General features: G+C 36.4%; 1 protein-coding gene and 1 long non-coding RNA gene across 6 annotated transcripts; one reads left to right on the top strand and one right to left on the bottom strand.

Moving 5' to 3' along the window:
• Window positions 1-3,550: 3,550 nt before the first annotated feature.
• Window positions 3,551-9,045, bottom strand: LOC127804756 (uncharacterized). Of its 5 annotated transcripts, none has more exons than XR_008023717.1 (4): window positions 8,948-9,043; window positions 8,681-8,729; window positions 3,796-7,875; window positions 3,551-3,699 (listed from the first exon to the last, which is right to left on the bottom strand). It is a non-coding gene; the product is annotated as an uncharacterized LOC127804756 (long non-coding RNA). The 5 variants fall into 5 exon arrangements; XR_008023719.1 differs by having other exon boundaries at window positions 3,796-5,842; window positions 8,948-9,032; XR_008023716.1 differs by lacking the exon at window positions 8,681-8,729 and having other exon boundaries at window positions 8,948-9,045.
• LOC127804755 (formin-like protein 6) lies at window positions 3,603-8,687 on the top strand. The gene is made up of 4 exons (XM_052341731.1): window positions 3,603-5,318; window positions 5,400-5,599; window positions 6,664-6,905; window positions 7,144-8,687. The coding sequence occupies exons 1-4, from the start codon at window positions 3,784-3,786 to the stop codon at window positions 7,930-7,932; spliced, it is 2,766 nt and encodes a 921-aa protein (XP_052197691.1). The 5' UTR covers window positions 3,603-3,783; the 3' UTR covers window positions 7,933-8,687.
• Window positions 9,046-17,242: the final 8,197 nt, after the last annotated feature.

Raw genomic sequence — 17,242 nt, 5'->3', positions numbered from 1 at the left:
TACCACTTTCATAAGGGCCTTCCTTGTTGTGCTATGAAAGTTGACTTAGTAAAAGCCTATGATTTTGTGGAGTGAGATTTTCTTGTTATGGTTTTCCTTTGATAAATTTCTCTCTTTAGTTTTGTGGTTGAGTAAATGAGTGCATCACAACTCCTCACTATTCTATTAAGATTAATGGGCAATTGCATGGCTTTTTTCATGGAGGTCAAGATTTGAGGCAGAGGGATCCTTTGTCTTCTTATCTATTTGTTTTGGTCATGCAAGTTCCACTAGGCATTATGCACCAATATACCTAATTTGTTGATTTCCATTTTCATTGGAAATGTAAGTAAACATATATGGTGATACTTATTTTTGCAAATGATTTTTTATTGTTCTCTCATTGGAACTTTTCCCCTAATAGTATTTTGAAGTTTTACTTAGAGCAATTCTCTTATCTATTAGGTATTTGTGTTAATCCTTTGAAAAGTCATTATTTTGTATCATGTAAGGTTGAGTCAGATGAAAATGTAAAATGTCATATTTTACTCCTTTAATGTTTAGTCTTTTATATTTATTTGTTGCCTAAATGTACTAATTATTTTTATATTTTGATTTAGGATGACAAAGCTAATTGGGCAATTTTGGACAGTTTTGACATTACTTCATAATTCGAGTATAACTCTCTCATACGAGCTTTGATTGAGATGATTCAAGTTGTTATGGAACGACAAGAAAAATATCTACAACCTTCATGTTTTGAATTTTGAGAGATATTGGCTATATCAACGTTGAAATTAGGTTTAAAGTTATTGCACCTGTATTGTTGTCGTTTTAGAACTCTCTTAACTTACAAGTCTAATACGCAAATTTGACGTGATTTATTTTATGAAGTTCTCAAATCTAAAAAGACAAGAAAAATTAGAGCAGAAGCCATGAAGAAATTGCAATTGGTGGATTGGATGACCAAATACATTATTCTAATAAATTGAAGTTCAAGTGGGGCCATAAAATTAAAGGAAAATGAGAATTGAGGACCACATATAATATTAATTAATTAAAAAGATTGACAGCAAGCAATTGAAAAGCCCAGAAAGTCATGAAAACTCCTATTCAAATTGGAAGTGCAATTTAAAGTGGCCATGAATATAAATGGTGGGCTAGGGCACCGCACATGCATTATATATATTAATAATATATTAATATGGAGGCAATTGGAGATTCACACGTTAAAGAAGAACTAGCATCAAACACCGAATTTACAAGGAATTAATAGAGACGCCTCTCTTTCCCCTCTTTTCTTATGAAAAATACTCAATTAAATTAAATATAATCACTTATGCTTATATTGTTTAATTTCATCGATCTCTCTAATTCTTATGGTTGTTATTAGATTAAACTTTTCATGTTTATCTTGGATTATTTAGTAGTTAGGATTGATTAAATCACCTATTTTATAATTAATTATGACTAAAAAAATAAAAAAATAATTCTAATTGTAAATATTCAAAGTGTGAATTAATATATACTTGCATGCATCAATGATTAGTTATAAGATTTTGATGGTGAATATTCTAAGATGATTCCTTACCAGCAGATTACTGAGATGAGTTATATGGTGTACTTATTTCTATTATTTTTATTTCTAAATAAACTGTGCCTATTTTATTTTAATTTTGAAATAAATTTATTAATTAATTAAATATTTTAAAATAGAATACAATTATCATCAACTATTATTAGTGTTTCTCGTTATTCAATTTAATACCATAATGAGGTTATTTAATTTTGTTTTTATTGAATGATTTTATTAACTAGTGTACTCATTAAAGTATGTTTAATATATTTTATGCTTAATATTCAAATTGTCTTATTGGTCAGTGTATCAAATACACCCTGTCACGCTCCTTAACAAAAACCAAAACGAAAACTAAAGGTTGAATTTGATAATATTATAAATTTTTAAAAAATGTTAAAAAATATATATTTATCACGAGAATGTGGTAAATATATATTTCATTATATACTGGTAGAGAGTGTTATTTATTTACCACGAGAATGTCCTCGTTTCTCTTTTTACTTTAAAAAAAAAAGAAAAAAAATATATATTGTATGCTTTATAATGTTAAATTGATTCGGAATAAGTTTTTATTTAAGATTGAAATAAATATAAAAATAAAATTATACATATAAAAATATATAAACAGAGTGAATTAAAATTACATTTACCTTCTTACCCAACAGGTGGCTGCCTTGTCTTGGCCACATAATATAGGTATATTTATTTGCACAACCATAACGCAAGGTAGTGGATACTTAACTTCATCACTGATGTCCGAATAATTTCAAGAAAAGGGTATACACAGAACAGAAGGGTTGTAATTTTTATTTATTTTACATGCATTATTTTAATCAGCGGGACTGGCAATTATAATGTTTTAAATTATATTTTCCAAAGTAAAAAAAAAAAAAAAAAAATACCACTAGACCACACCTGGGGAAATGTGACAAAATTGACTTTAGTGTTGGGATTCCACGGGCCACAATTTTGTAAATAAAGTCGTAGTAGTAGTAGTAGTGATGTGTCTACGGTGTGGATCAAAAGTTTTGGGATGATTAAGATGGCACTCATCATGTTTGTTGATGAAATTAATCAACAGTGGACAGCGACTTCTCTTACATTACATGATTTATTTATTGATCGATTACCCTCTAATCAGCATAACTAAATGAAGAAGACCTGCCGACGACAATCAGCCTTCACAAATTTTTAGTCAATAGTTTGGATTTATTAACAACCAGATGTCTTAGTCTTGTTTAAGTGTTTGGATATATATATATATATATGAACATTGCATTGCCTGCTACAAAAAGATTAAAAAAAGAAAAAGAAGGAAGAAAGGTCGTGGTTGTGGACGTGTGCTTGTGCCCAATGGTCGGCGGATCAGACACGACACTTCACTCCACTCCGGAGACCCAAAAGAAAGTACAATATTGCTTTTTTAAAACCATAGATATTTCTGTAAATTAAAAATAAGAGAATTCTTAATTTTTTTTATAGAAAATAAAATAATTTCTAGATTTATGATTTATTTTTTAACTCTATCAGAATAAGTGTACTTTTAATATTGTTTTTGCGACACAATAAATAAATAAAATAAAAAAGAGACAATAATTACAAAACAGTGGCCATGAGGGTTCATTGTTGATGATGATGGCAGCATGGGCATATATATCTGATTGAGATGAGATGCAAGTAAAGAGGTGTCGTCTGCCCATTCGATTTTGGCAAGCTATGCTGTAAATTTGCATTTTTGGGAAGATGATTGGAGTGAGTGAATTTCATTTTTTTTTTTTTTTTTTTAACCTTCTTTTAAAAGAATTTCCTCCCCACCCACCCTAAATATTAACATTACTTCCCGATAAGAGGGAGGATAAATATCTGTGACAATAAATGGTAGGACAAGAAACAACTGATAGAATTATCAGTGTCTGTCCACCAACTGTAAAAGCACCCGCAAAAGTAGATGCTCCCTGCCACGTGCCTCCTCCACTGTGGTCCCCCGAATTATGTCATTAAAAATATGGAAAAAAAAGAAAAGACAATGCGGCTGCTGCTGCTGCTGATGTCACCCGCCAGAGCATCCAGATCTTGCTGCAGACACAAGGTTTCCCCCCTCTCTCTCTGTTTCCGAAGCTTGTTGGCAACTGGACCATTCCCTGTTAGCAATTGCAAGACAAAAGAACAGAGATGAATTGGACGACACAGAGGAACATCAGAAGAAAATCCCAGAAAGAATCACCATGAAACCTCACCATCTTCGTCATCGTAATTATCATCGTATCACCCTCTTCCTAACTCTTTCCTTTATTGCCTCTGCCACAGCTGCAATCCACCGTTTGATCGGAGCAGAAAGCAACCCCAGAAGAATCCTCCACGAGCCACTATTTCCGGTGACTTCAACCCCACAGCCGGAAGAGGAATCCCCACCCCCGCCGGACAGCTCTGTCCTTCCCAATCCCGACCAGCCATTCCTTCCTGAGTCTCCCTCTGGCCCGACCCCGGACCAGGTTCAGCCGGCGCCGCCATCGCCCCTGTTACCGGCTAATGGCACTGCCGTGGCGAACTCGATCGCCTCGCAGTCCAGCAAGCCTGCCAAGAAGAAAGTGGCAATTGCAATCTCGGTTGGGATTGTCACTCTGGGCATGTTGTCAGCTTTGGCATTCTACCTCTACAAGCACAGGGCAAAGCACTCCGGTGAATCTCAAAAGCTCGTCGGAGAAAATTCCCAGAGGTTTCGCGACGAATCGAGAATGCCACCTTCAACTTTGCTGTATATTGGGACGGTCGAGCCATCGAGCCGATCATCGGTCGGTGAGACAAATGCAGCAAATGTGTCTCCATACCGGAAACTCAGCTCATCAAAAAGGTCTGATCGGTATAGGCCAAGTCCAGATCTTCAACCACTTCCACCGTTGTCAAAGCCTCCACTTCCAGTCCTGAATTCGCCTCCGCCAATGTCATCATCGGATGAGGAGAGCCACGAGACCGCGTTTTACACGCCGCAGGGCTCGTCTGTGAGCAACGAAGAGGGGTCTTACGCGCATGGTTCACGATCAAGGCATCCACGCAATGGCAATGGCTTAGTTACTCGGGCTGGAGCTGAAAATCATGCCAAGAATGGTGCTCATCATCCTTATTCTAAGAGGACTTCAGCCAGGTCGTCGCGCCTTTCGGCTTCATCCCTTGACATGAAACAAACCATCATTCCATCAATTAAGGAGCCTCGGCTGTTATCGCCGCCAAAACAACCAACAGCAGCGCTGCCTTCTCAAGCAGAGAGCCAAGAATCAAGATTTAGGCAGAGTCCACAGTCATCGTATAATTCAAATTCTCCAAGAAGACCAAAGTTCCCTTCGCTGCCACCACCACCTAATCTGGCACATCTGCAGGTGGTCAACAGCCAACCAATGCACGCATCTAAAATTCCAGTTCCCCCTCCACCGCCACCACCTCCACCTCCGCCTCCAGCACCGCCACGACCACCATTATCAGCACCAAGGAAATTAGGAGGTTTAGAGACAAGAATCTGCTCAATATCTTCCCAAGGTTTGAGAAAGCCACAACAATCAGTAATTCTCGATTCCAAAGCCAATTCCAGAGTTGAGAAAATAAGGATGGTTGAAGAAGCTAATAAAGGTCGTAGTTCTTCAGAGAGGACTGATACTGATGACACAGAGGAATTAAAACCTAAATTGAAACCACTGCATTGGGACAAAGTAAGGGCAACTTCAGACAGAATAACAGTGTGGGACCAGCTGAAATCTAGCTCCTTTCAGTAAGTATGCTCGTTGCACATTCATGGCATGTACAATTAGGTACAATCTGTGACCTCGCAAATGTGTTGGCTTGTTTGTAGGTTGAATGAGGACATGATGGAGACTCTTTTTGGATGTAATTCCACAAATTCAGTCCCGAAAGAGACAACTAGAAAATCAGTTCTTCCTCCAGTTGAACGTGAAAACAGAGTGCTGGACCCCAAGAAGTCGCAGAACATAGCTATACTTTTACGAGCTCTGAACGTGACACAAGATGAGGTGACTGAAGCACTCATAGATGGTATGTAATTTGCCTTCTCCTGCATAAGTTCTAAATACAAAGTGAAATGTTTGTCCAGAAAGGTTTGCCAGAAAAAACAGATACAAGTACAAACAAAATAAAACATGGTTAATTCCTCTTTAACAAGAAACGTGGGCATTTTGAACAAACCTTTGGATGGAGAGAAGCTGAAGGAAGTAAGGATAAAAATTTCATTTCCTACTATCTAGCATCTTGGTGATCCACTTTCAAGAAGCTTTGACTCTGTTGAATAGGTTGGAGTGGTGAGATTAACGTGTCTCAGCAGTTTGAATAAGCATGTCAAGAAGTTTAAATAGACCATTTCCTGTATTTTTACTTTTTCTTCATTCAACATAATAAAAGAGCTAGGTACTTTATTAAAAAAAGCCAAATTCAACAAGGAGAAACAGAAATATCTGCAGAGCCTGTTGACTAGAAGTCTGTTCATCAAAACAAGATAGAAAATATGTAACTGTCAAGACATTCAGGATAAAGGCTAAGAATTATCTAGAAGCTCTTAACAGATGATCAGAAAATAACATGAATATAGTCATGTTATTAATCTGTCCTATTAATCATCTTCCACCAGCAATTCCAAATTGTTGTGTATATGAATATAGTCATCATTATACAAACATACAAGTTATTTGAACTTAATCTTCTCGTGGTCAAACAGTAATTTTCAGCACATTACTTAAAAATCATTTTCCCACTAGTGTGACTGCAAATTTATGCCCAAAGAACATTGTGGAATCTATATCAAATCTCAGTTGTTCATTTAAAATGTAAATATTTTGAATGAACCAGCTATTTCATTTAGTGTAAAGCACAGTTATGTTAATATATTGGTAATGTCAAGCAACACTTCTCAAAAGGATAGTTGCCATTCCACCAGCATTTCTAGACAATCCCTTAGGTTACTCATGCAACCTACAAATAGAATCTCAGCATATTTACAGTAAATAGGAATGAAAACTACTAATAAAGCAAAATGTGATGTCCGCAAAATAGATTCTGCATCTTAAGCTTGCTCCATCTCATGCAGTGTATGTTGTTTGCAACAGGAAACCCAGACAGCTTGGGAGCTGAGCTTTTGGAAACCTTGGTAAAGATGGCTCCAACCAAAGAAGAAGAAATAAAACTAAGAGACTATAAAAGTGACGTCTTAAAATTAGGGTCTGCAGAGAGATTTCTTAAGGCAGTACTTGACATACCATTTGCTTTTAAAAGAGTTGAAGCAATGCTATACAGGGAAAACTTTGACACAGAAGTAAAGTATTTGAGAAAGTCCTTTGAAACTCTAGAGGTAACTTTCCATAAAACCTCCAACTCTATTCCTTTTGCTGAAAGGTTACCATTGTTGAGGTTTCTGCTATTGAAGTGCCCATTGTTCTCCTAAAGTTGGACTCTAGAGATTTTCTCCCTACTTGTTATTTATGACTCTTGAATACTCAAAGCAAAAAATGTTTATGAATGTCATGCCCTGTTTATCCCTCTATAACTTTTTCCCTCAAGATGTTGCTAATCATTTATGACATTTTCAGGCAGCAAGTGGGGAATTGAAGAATAGCCCCTTGTTCCTCAAACTCCTTGAAGCAGTTCTCAGGACAGGAAACAGAATGAATGTCGGTACCAATCGTGGTGATGCTAAAGCTTTTAAGCTTGATACGCTGTTAAAATTAGTAGATATTAGGGGCACAGATGGGAAGACAACTTTACTCCACTTTGTCGTCCAGGAGATTGTCAGATCAGAAGCTGAAGCTTCTGATTCTACAGCTGAAAAACTTTCCAATCAAATCAATTCTAAATTAGAGGAGGATTTCAGGAAGCAAGGACTCCAAGTGGTTGCTGGCTTAAGCAGAGAACTTGGTAATGTCAAACTAGCAGCAGGGATGGACTCAGATGTCTTGAGCAGCTACGTCTCAAAACTTGAAATAGGGCTTGAGAAAATAAGGGTGGATTTGCAATTTCAGAAGCCGGACGCACAAGGGAAATTCTTAGAATCAATGGAAATGTTTCTGAAAAAGGCAGAAGAGGAAATTGCATGCATAAAGTCTGATGAAAGAAAGGTCCTGTCCTTGGTGAAAGAGGTGACAGAGTATTTTCATGATAATGCTGCTAAGGAAGAAGCCCATCCTTTCAGGATCTTCATGATTGTGAGAGACTTCCTGTCCATATTGGATCGTGTGTGCAAGGATGTAGGGAAGATGAATGACAGTGTAATGGTGGGTTCCGCTAGATCTTTCCGTATAGCTGCAACTGCATCTTTACCTGTTCTGAACAGATACAATGTGAGACAAGTTAGTTCAGATGAAGAAAGCTCAACGCCATGAACATATGTGAATATGATGCAGTGACATTTTGCGTGAAGCAGTTTTGTGGGTAATTTAGATTCCTGAAGGATTGTGATAGTGAGGAAGTTGAAGGACACTATAAGAAATGGCTCTTATTAGCAAAGTTAATTCCCAATTACACTTTGCATGAGGGAAATTTCACCTCAAATCAATCTGGCTTTTTCCAGATAAAGAAGAATATATGAACGGAAATGGAAAGAAAAGGGTTATATGTTAAATAAGAACAAGCTGTGGGTGTTTCCATCCAACCACATGGAAGCAACACCAGAGGTTATTGACATTCCAGCAATCAGGTACCACACACACACATTGCCAATAAAGAGGGCTACTCTGGTTTGTGCTCCAACACGTACCATAATTAAGATTGTCTTTTTCATTTTAAATACACCTGAGAAGAAATGTAGAGTTTAATGCTGTGCGCTTTCATTTATTGATTTCTCATTGATTATTAGGAAAAATAAAATGTGCTATATAATTGGGTTGCTTCACATCTAGACTCACCTTAGTGGATAGATTTTAGATTGTGATCAGGAATTATTACTACAGTGACTGTATCAAGCAAACAAACAGCTATTAAGTTCTGCAAACCACAGACGACCTAGCTTTTGGTTTCTTGAGAATGCCCGCCACTCTATTCAAATCTTCTCCACCGGAGAATGAAGATCTCAAATAGAAAAGGAGTAAGCGGGGAAACAAAAGAAGGCGTGCACAAAGCTATGAACACCACCTGACTGTTAAATTGTCGCTGAGAAGGTGTTCCACACAACTAACCATCCCTGCACGAAGCAGAAGAGACCATCGATGATTCAATAAAAGTTTGCATGTTGACGAGATTTAAGAGGGAAATTTTGGAGAAATTTCCTTTTTGGCTGCCTAAAAGACACGTGCTACTCCTTCCAACCTTAAGCTATCTAACCACAATGGCTGGAATTGGATACAATCGCTTGAACAGAGGGTAGGAAGTAAAGAATGGGAGTAAATTAAAGAGACGAACCAAAGCAAAGGTCAGAGGCTGCCTTCTCAACTCATGATATCTGAAAATCTGCCATGCCGCGACCCGCGAGGGAGCAAAGATTTAAATTTGTACAGCGAGTTTGTTACAGGCAAGCTCCATTTCTCTTAATTCCATTTAATTAAATTTACCTCAATTCATTATTCATCTATAAAAAATATAATTTTTAGATAAAAAAAAATCATTTGTGGAATTAAGAGAAAAGTAAACTCTTGCTCTTGTAATGTTATTTATGGCGTTTCAAATAAAAAATTGTGTATATATTTAGTTTAAGGTAACTAAATGATACAAATTTATAGATTAATGAGAGTTTCTTATTTAATAAAAAAATATAGTCTAAATAATAATAATAATATAAATAGAAAAAAAGAAAATAAATACTATTCATGTAGTTAGCATTTGAAAAATTGATAAAGAAAAATAAAATCATTGTGCATATTATATGGTGTTTCCATATTTTGTGTGCCATTTTTATTTTTTCTTGACAAAAATTGAATATCCAAAATAACATAAATAAATTGACTAAAACTTAATTACTAGGTGTTGCGCAAATAGAATCACAAATCGCACGCGCGCACACACACTGATACCACTATAAGCCTTTAGATCAAACAACATAGACAAAAACCAGAACAACAAAGCACAACCAGTAAACACAAAAACAATGGAAAGAAAAATAGCATGAGAGATTTTATCGTGGTTCACCCGAAATGGCTACATCCACATTGAACTCGGGCAAAGGAGAGTTCACTGCACTATCTGAGTAAAAATAGGGTTTATAATACTTACAACATATAAGCCTCAACCATTCTATTTACACAGACTGGTTCATTAACAAAATCGCCTCAAAATCATATAAAATAGGAAGATCAGAGGCTTACCTTATTGAACCAAAGAGAAGAACAAGAAGGAGCTAGAGAGTCTAAAACAACATATATGAGAAAGACCGTTGAACCCCTTAGTGTATTCTTTCACTCTTTCTCTCTCTCAATCTGACTATGCCCTCACATATCCCAATGCACAATGTATAAATAAGGATCGCATGATGTAAAAAAATGGCTTGAATTATAATAGATAAAAGGCAGCATCGACAGTCCAAATTGAGCACAAGGACAAGGCGTTATGCACGATTGAGAGAAGGACAACTGGGCCATTGCCAAGCTGCCCTCCGCTGCCACATGGCAGTGGTTGCAGCTGACCCTCCTGCCCAACTCCTTAATTTAAATCGTGTCGTTGCATGCTTCACAATCAACAATCTCCACCTTAAAGCATTAACGATATAAGTAGCCATACCCCAATAAGTGCAGCAAACTTCAATCTTCACCTTCATTGCTCGAGTTGGTTTGGATTAACCAACTTCAACATGCAGTAAGCCCAAGCAGTGCTTGAACTTGGCTACAGTCACTACCTTAGTTCCCATGTCGGTTGGATTATCTTCAGTTGGCACTTTCTATATTGAAATAGCTCCACCACTTACCTGATCTCTCACAAAATGATACTTCACATCCACATGTTTAGTTCTTTCATAATACACATGATTTTTACATAAATGAATAGCACTCTAGTTATCAGAAAATACTTTGACCTTACCTTATAGTAAATTAATTTCCTATAAGAGACCTTGAAGCCAAATGGCTTCCTTAAAAGCACCGGTAACAACCACATACTCTGCCTCAGTAGAAGACAGAGCAACCAAAAGCTGTAATTGTGACTTCCAACTGATGCAGTTGTCACCCAAGGTGAAAAAGAATGATGTGGTGGACTTACGGGAGTCTATCCCCTACAAAATCTGAGTTTACATGAGTCTACATATCCCACTAGGTCAAAAGTATCACCTCTTTTATCAAAATTTAAACCAACATTTAATAAACCATTAATATATTTAAGCACATATTTAAAGGCTTCCCAATGAACTTTTCCAGGATTAGACATAAACCTACTGAGTAGGGATATTGAGTATACTAAGTCTGGTCTAATGCTTATCATTGAGTACATTATGGTTCCAATTACATTAGCATATGGTATGTTTTCCATTTTAAGAGTTTCTGATTCAGATGATAGACACTAAGTCTTAGACAAGGTAAAATGTCCAACTAAGGGAACATTAACAGATTTACACTCAGTCATGCCAAATTTTTGAACAGTTTTAAGCAAGTAATCATGCTGGTGTATTTTCAATTTGTGTTTACTTCTATTTCTTTCTACTATCATCCCCAAAATTTTCTTAGCAGGTCCTAAGTCTTTCATATCAAAATTAGTATTTAACAAAGACTTTAATTCACATATTTTTGACTTAAACCTGCTAATTATCAAGATATCATCAACATACAACAAGAGATTAACAAGAATATCAGATAGTATATAGTAAAAACAACTATCATATTTACTTCGATTAAAGTAATCTTAGCAGCAAAATTATCAAATTTTTTGTACCATTGTCTAGAAGATTGTTTTAATCTATACAATAATTTTTTAAGCAAGCAGACATGATGAGGATGATTGATGTCAATGTATCCAGCAGGTTGTTCCATATAAATGATTTCATCAATGTCTCAATGTAAAAATGCAGTTTTGACATCCAATTGTTCAAGTTCTAAGTGAAGATGCACTACAACAACAAGCATCATATATATAGTTTTAAATTTAACTACTGGTGAAAAAAATTTAGTGTAGTCTATTCCTTCTCTTTGTGAAAAGCCTTTAGCTACTAGTCTTGCTTTAAATCTTAAAGTGTCAGATGGTGACATTCTTTGTTTAAGTTTGAACAACCATTTACATTTAATTAGCTTCTGCTTACCAGGTCTTGGAACTAGTTTTCAAGTCTCGTTAACCTTTAAAGAGGCCATTTCATCATCCATTACCTGTTTCCGCTTAATGTTGTCATGAGAACTGACAGGCCTCCTCGTAACAAGTAGGCTCACTGCTCCTCATTTCCATTCTAGCCACTAGGGCACAAAACACTAGGTCTGAGTATGCATATTTAATAGGAGGCCTAATAGACCTCCTAACTCAGTCTCTGGCGAGTTGACAATTACTAAGGTCTTGTTAAGGAGTGTCATGCTCCTCAACCTTAGGGTCATCAGGTTGGGCCTCATGATCACTATCATGATCAGAGGTTTCATCTTGAGTTAGGGGATCATCATGAGTGTTGGGGGTTTGAGAGGTTGAAGCAGCAAGGGGATCCTATTGCTCCACCTCAATTTGAGTACTATCACATATTACAAAATCACTAGGGCTGCTAGGTCTTGGGTCATCTTTAATATTGCTAATCTTGCATGGGAAGATTGATTCATTAAATATTACATCTCTGCTTATAATGATTTTAACTCCACCTGAAGTTCTGTCCCATAGCCTATAACCCTTAGTTCCATCTTGGTATCCAACAAAAACACATTTAATGGTCCTGGGATCTAGTTTTCCTTCTGATTTGTGAGCATAAGCCACACACCCAAAAACTTTCAGATAATCTAAGTTCATTTTTCTTCTAGTCCATTTCTCTTCAGGACACATAAAATTGATTACTGTCGAAGGACTCCTATTTACTAGGTGAGCTGCAGTAGATATGGCTTCTCCTCAAAAGGTTTTAGGCATTTCAGCAGTAAATAAAAGGCATATAACCTTTTCTAATAGGGTTTTATTCATCCTCTCAACAACTCCATTTTACTGAGAGGTGTTCCTTACTGTTCTATGCCTAAAAGTATGCCATGGGTTTTACATAGCTCATCAAAGTCCCTATTACAAAACTCCAATCCATTATCAGTCCTTAGAATTTTAATCTTTCTATTTATTTGATTTTCAACTAAGGTTTTCCATGATCTAAATTTTTCTAGAGTTTGATCCTTAGTTTTCATTAGAAATATCCAAACCTTTCTAGTGAAATCATCAACGATAGACAAAAAATACATGTTACCACCGTGTGAGGGGACTTAGGAGGGACCCTAAAGGTCTGCATGCAAATACTCTAGGCATGCCTTTACCAGGTGAGTTCCCTTTGGGAAGCTCAGCCTGTGTTGCTTGCCTAGTGTACATGGTTTGTAAGAATCCATATTTTCATGAGGTTACCACATAATTTAAATAAGTTTAGAATACTAAAAAATTGATTTGATAGCAATTATAAGTATCGAATCGACCGCAGGGAGTGCCCTGAAGCCGAGATATCTAAGAAAAATAATACGATTTTGTCAAGCATTTAGAGGCATGATTTATGGTATCGGAAGAAATTGGATTCGGAACGATTTTCAGTACAGCTAAAATGCAGCTGCATTTAGGCTGCAAAACTGAATTGTTATAGGTGACTTCTGAGAAGTTAATGGAAGCTTGAGGAGGTTTCAGTTTTTCATAAGAAACAACCCTTCAGTGGTTTCAGGAAGAAACAAAAATTGTTGGAAGGAGGTTGAAATGACATTTTTTCGGAATCTTTGAGGGTCAAATGGGTGTTTTAGAACTTGAGGATCTTAAGTGCAATTATGGAAAGTTAAGGGGCTAGGTGAAAAGGGCCAAAGTGAGAAAAGCCAAAGTTTGAGGGGCCAAAGTGCAATTTCAAGAAAACATGTAAACAACAATGGCCGACCAGCCCATTTCATTTGCCAAATTGGCCACAGGGAACCCACGAGCAATGGTTGGGGACGCCTTTGGGTCAAGTCATGGCCGACAACAGCCACCGAGGTGGCCGAATTTCAAGAAAAATTCGATCAAAAAACTGGCCGGTTTGTCGCGTGCCTGCAAGTGAGATTTTTGGTCGGTTGAGGCCGCTTGAAGGTCGATCTAGGGAAGTTATATGCTCTAAGGCTCATGGGTTGGCCGATATTAGGCATTTGAAGCATCGAAGATGCCTATAAATAGGGGTTCCGCGATGGCCAAAAATGAAAAAATTGGAGCTTCAAATCAACCGTCTTTTCGAATAAATTGAGAGTCAAAACCATGGGGCTTTTGTTGCCCATGACTTGAAGAAGAAATCTGGAGATTTTGGTGAGTTTTGATTGAGATTTGAGGGTGTTTCGAACTTGACCAGAGATGGGAGGCAGAAGCTTCGGCCAAGGCTTTAAGCCTTCTGTTGAAGGCCATCTGTTGGAGCTTCAAGATAGGCCAAAAGGATCGAATAGATGAGGGCTTTCAAGTGGTGGAAGAAACCAGAAATGCCGGCAAACCGTCGCCGGAGAAAATGACCGGCGCGTGGCCTACACGCGCTGGTCTTCACGAGCCACCAGTTACCTAGTGCGTCGGGCGCATGCGGGCGTGTGGGAGCATTGAAAAAATATGAAAAATGTTATAAAAATCAAGAAAAATATTTTATGGGGGTTTGTGCAAAAAGTTTTGAGGTTTGCCTTCCCGATGTCTTAATTTCTGCACCGATCAGCCTCGTTTTACGTGCAAATGAGGGTTTGAGATAAGTCCAGTAATTTTTCTTTGATGTCATTAGACTTTAATGAATTGTTGTGGAAAAATATTGGAGAAAATAGACCCAAAGGTATTTATTTGAATTTTTAAAAGGGAAAATGGAAGAAAACATAAAGAAAATGCAAGAAATTATGAAAAAATAGGTTTTAATACTTATTTAAATAAATATGATTATTAGGGTGCTTTGAGGCTTAAGTTGAAGTGACTTGTGCGAATTTTGAGGTCGGGCACGCAAATCGAGATTATACGTATTTTTCGAGATATCCCGAACTTCAAGCTAAAAGTAAGTGGTACTTCCCAACTGGATTTAGTTTTATGATCTTATCATGCTGTCATGCCTTGTTGTGAGTATGTCATGTAGATTGCATTTACATGTTTTGATTTATGAAATATGCATATGAGCATGATGAGATTTACGGTCATACGTTGCATGGGTTTGGGATTAGATACTGGTGCTATTGCTTTGTCAAGGGGGCACCCATACACCCCGGTCTGGCAGGGAGATTGGAAAAATGAGGGGTAATCTTAAGGTGCAGTTGACCCAAACATGAGAGTTATGATGTTATGTGTATTGCATACATACATGAGCATTAAATGTTTTGTTCCTTTACTTAGATGATTTATCATCTAACTTGGGTTTTGCCTCTGGAATATTCAAACGTTCTAGATAGAGATTATAACAGAAACAAGGATGAATAAGGCATGAAATGACACTTAGAAAAGTGCATGATGAGTTATATAATGAGTTGAATGTATGTTATGTAACCCATGTATTTAAGTTCTGCTACTTCAAATTCTAAACGTTTTGAGGAATGATGATGTAGAACCCTATTTAGGGTTAATGTTAGTTAAGAACTTATATTATGTATTAAGTCATGTTGAGAAATTTATGTTCCCATGATGTAAGAACTGATTTATGATTAATGTTATGATGTTAGGTTCGATTCTAACTTTCGCATTTGATGTTTATGATAATTCTCTTTCGAGATAAATGTATGAAAATTTTAAAATGGATAAGAGCAATGATATGGTTTAATTTTAGTAGTATTGAAAAAAAAATATTATCCCAAAATAGTCTTAAGTTTTAACGCGCTCAAAAAACGGGGCGTTACATGGTTCACAAAAGTCTAAAGAATCTACAAACACTGGACCAAAGTACCCCTGGTTGGACAGTGCCTGTAGCCCTTTCTGACTCATATGGCCAAGTCTCAAGTGTTAAAGATCTGTTCTATCAGATTTAGCTATGCATGTAGATGAAATATGACAATAACCATTCAATACATATAAACCATGTTTCTTTGTACCAAAGAGAATAATGTCATCATTTTTTAACACATGTAGAAAACAATTTTCAGCTTTATAAGAAAACCCTAATTCATCTAAGGTGCCAAGAGAAATCAAATTTCATTTTAAGCCAGGTACATATCTCACATCAGTCAACATTCTAATCTTATTATCATGTAATTTCAAAGAGATATCACCCATACCTTTAATACTAAATGAATGATTATTTTTCATAAAAATAGTACCAGTTTCTTAGTGCTAAAGTTTTGAAATCACTCTATATTTGGACATATGTGAAAAGAGCATCCCGAATCCATAATCCATTCATTAGTAGTTGATGTACAAGAGACATTTAAAACTTCAGCTAAAGTGTTTGAACTATTAGTAGCCATTATAACATTCCCTCCCTATTTCTGTTTTTTAATAAAATCATAACAGTATTTTTTAATGTGACCCTCATTTTCACAGTGATAGCACTTCCATTTAGATTGCTTTTGTTTTCCTTTCTTTCCATTTTGTTTACCCTTAGATCCTAAACCCCCATTCTTATTATTGTTAAAACTATTTTGCCCATTTTCAAACTTTCCCTTAACAAATAAGTTGTTACCAAGTTTTTTAGACGTGTGTAGTTCTAATTCCCTAGCCTTAATTCTAGAGATTACAAGTTCTAATGTAAGCACAATACCAGTGTACTATAAAGCCTGTTTAACTACATTATAATCATCAAATAATGAATTTAATAATATCATTGCCTCACTAGTGTCACCTAGGGTTTGATCAGTCCCTCTTAACATCAGTGTAAATTTAGTAAATTCATCTATATTATCATCCATAGATTTTGATGCATTCTTTTTAAAATTAAATAGCATACCTTTCAAATAAACTAAATTAGGAGCATAAACAACAACATACAAAGATTCAAGTCTATTCCATAAATCAAGGGGGTTTGTCATACTGTCTACCTTCCTGATCACAGTATCCATCAAATGGAGAAATATCAAGTTGAATGCCTCATCCTTTATCTCATTGGTCCTAGCTGTTTGCTCGTCAGACCATTTTCTATCATCTAGTTCCAGTGCAATAAGCACTTTGTAATGAGAGAGTTAACACTCTCATCTTCTTTTTCTAACTATCGAAATCTCCATTTCCATCAAATGTTCCGATTTTAAATCGGGTTGTTGTCATCTTTGCCTTTCACGAAGGTATCCTAAGAAAACCCTAGATATTGATAGAGACACACAGAAAACACCCACTGATCATGACTCTTCAAAAAACCCTAGAGATTTAGACAGAACCAACAGTGCGAAGAATAACCCTAGATTTGATCACAAAGACTCTAAGTGGAATAAAACAAAGACTTAAAACAGTGCATATCAAAGAAATGGCTCTAATACCACTTGTTGCGCAAACAGAATCACAAATCGCGTGCACGCGCGCGCACACACACACACACACAGATACCACTGTAAGCCTTTAGATCAAACAACAAAGACAAAAACCAGAACAACAAAGCACAACCAGTAAACACAAAAATGATGGAAAGAAAAATAACACGAAAGATTTTATCATGGTTCACCCAAAAGGGTTACGTCGACG

Source organism: Diospyros lotus, chromosome 6, assembly GCF_014633365.1.
Source record: "Diospyros lotus cultivar Yz01 chromosome 6, ASM1463336v1, whole genome shotgun sequence".
NCBI lineage: Eukaryota > Viridiplantae > Streptophyta > Magnoliopsida > Ericales > Ebenaceae > Diospyros > Diospyros lotus.
This window is presented reverse-complemented; position numbering and strand designations above follow the sequence as displayed.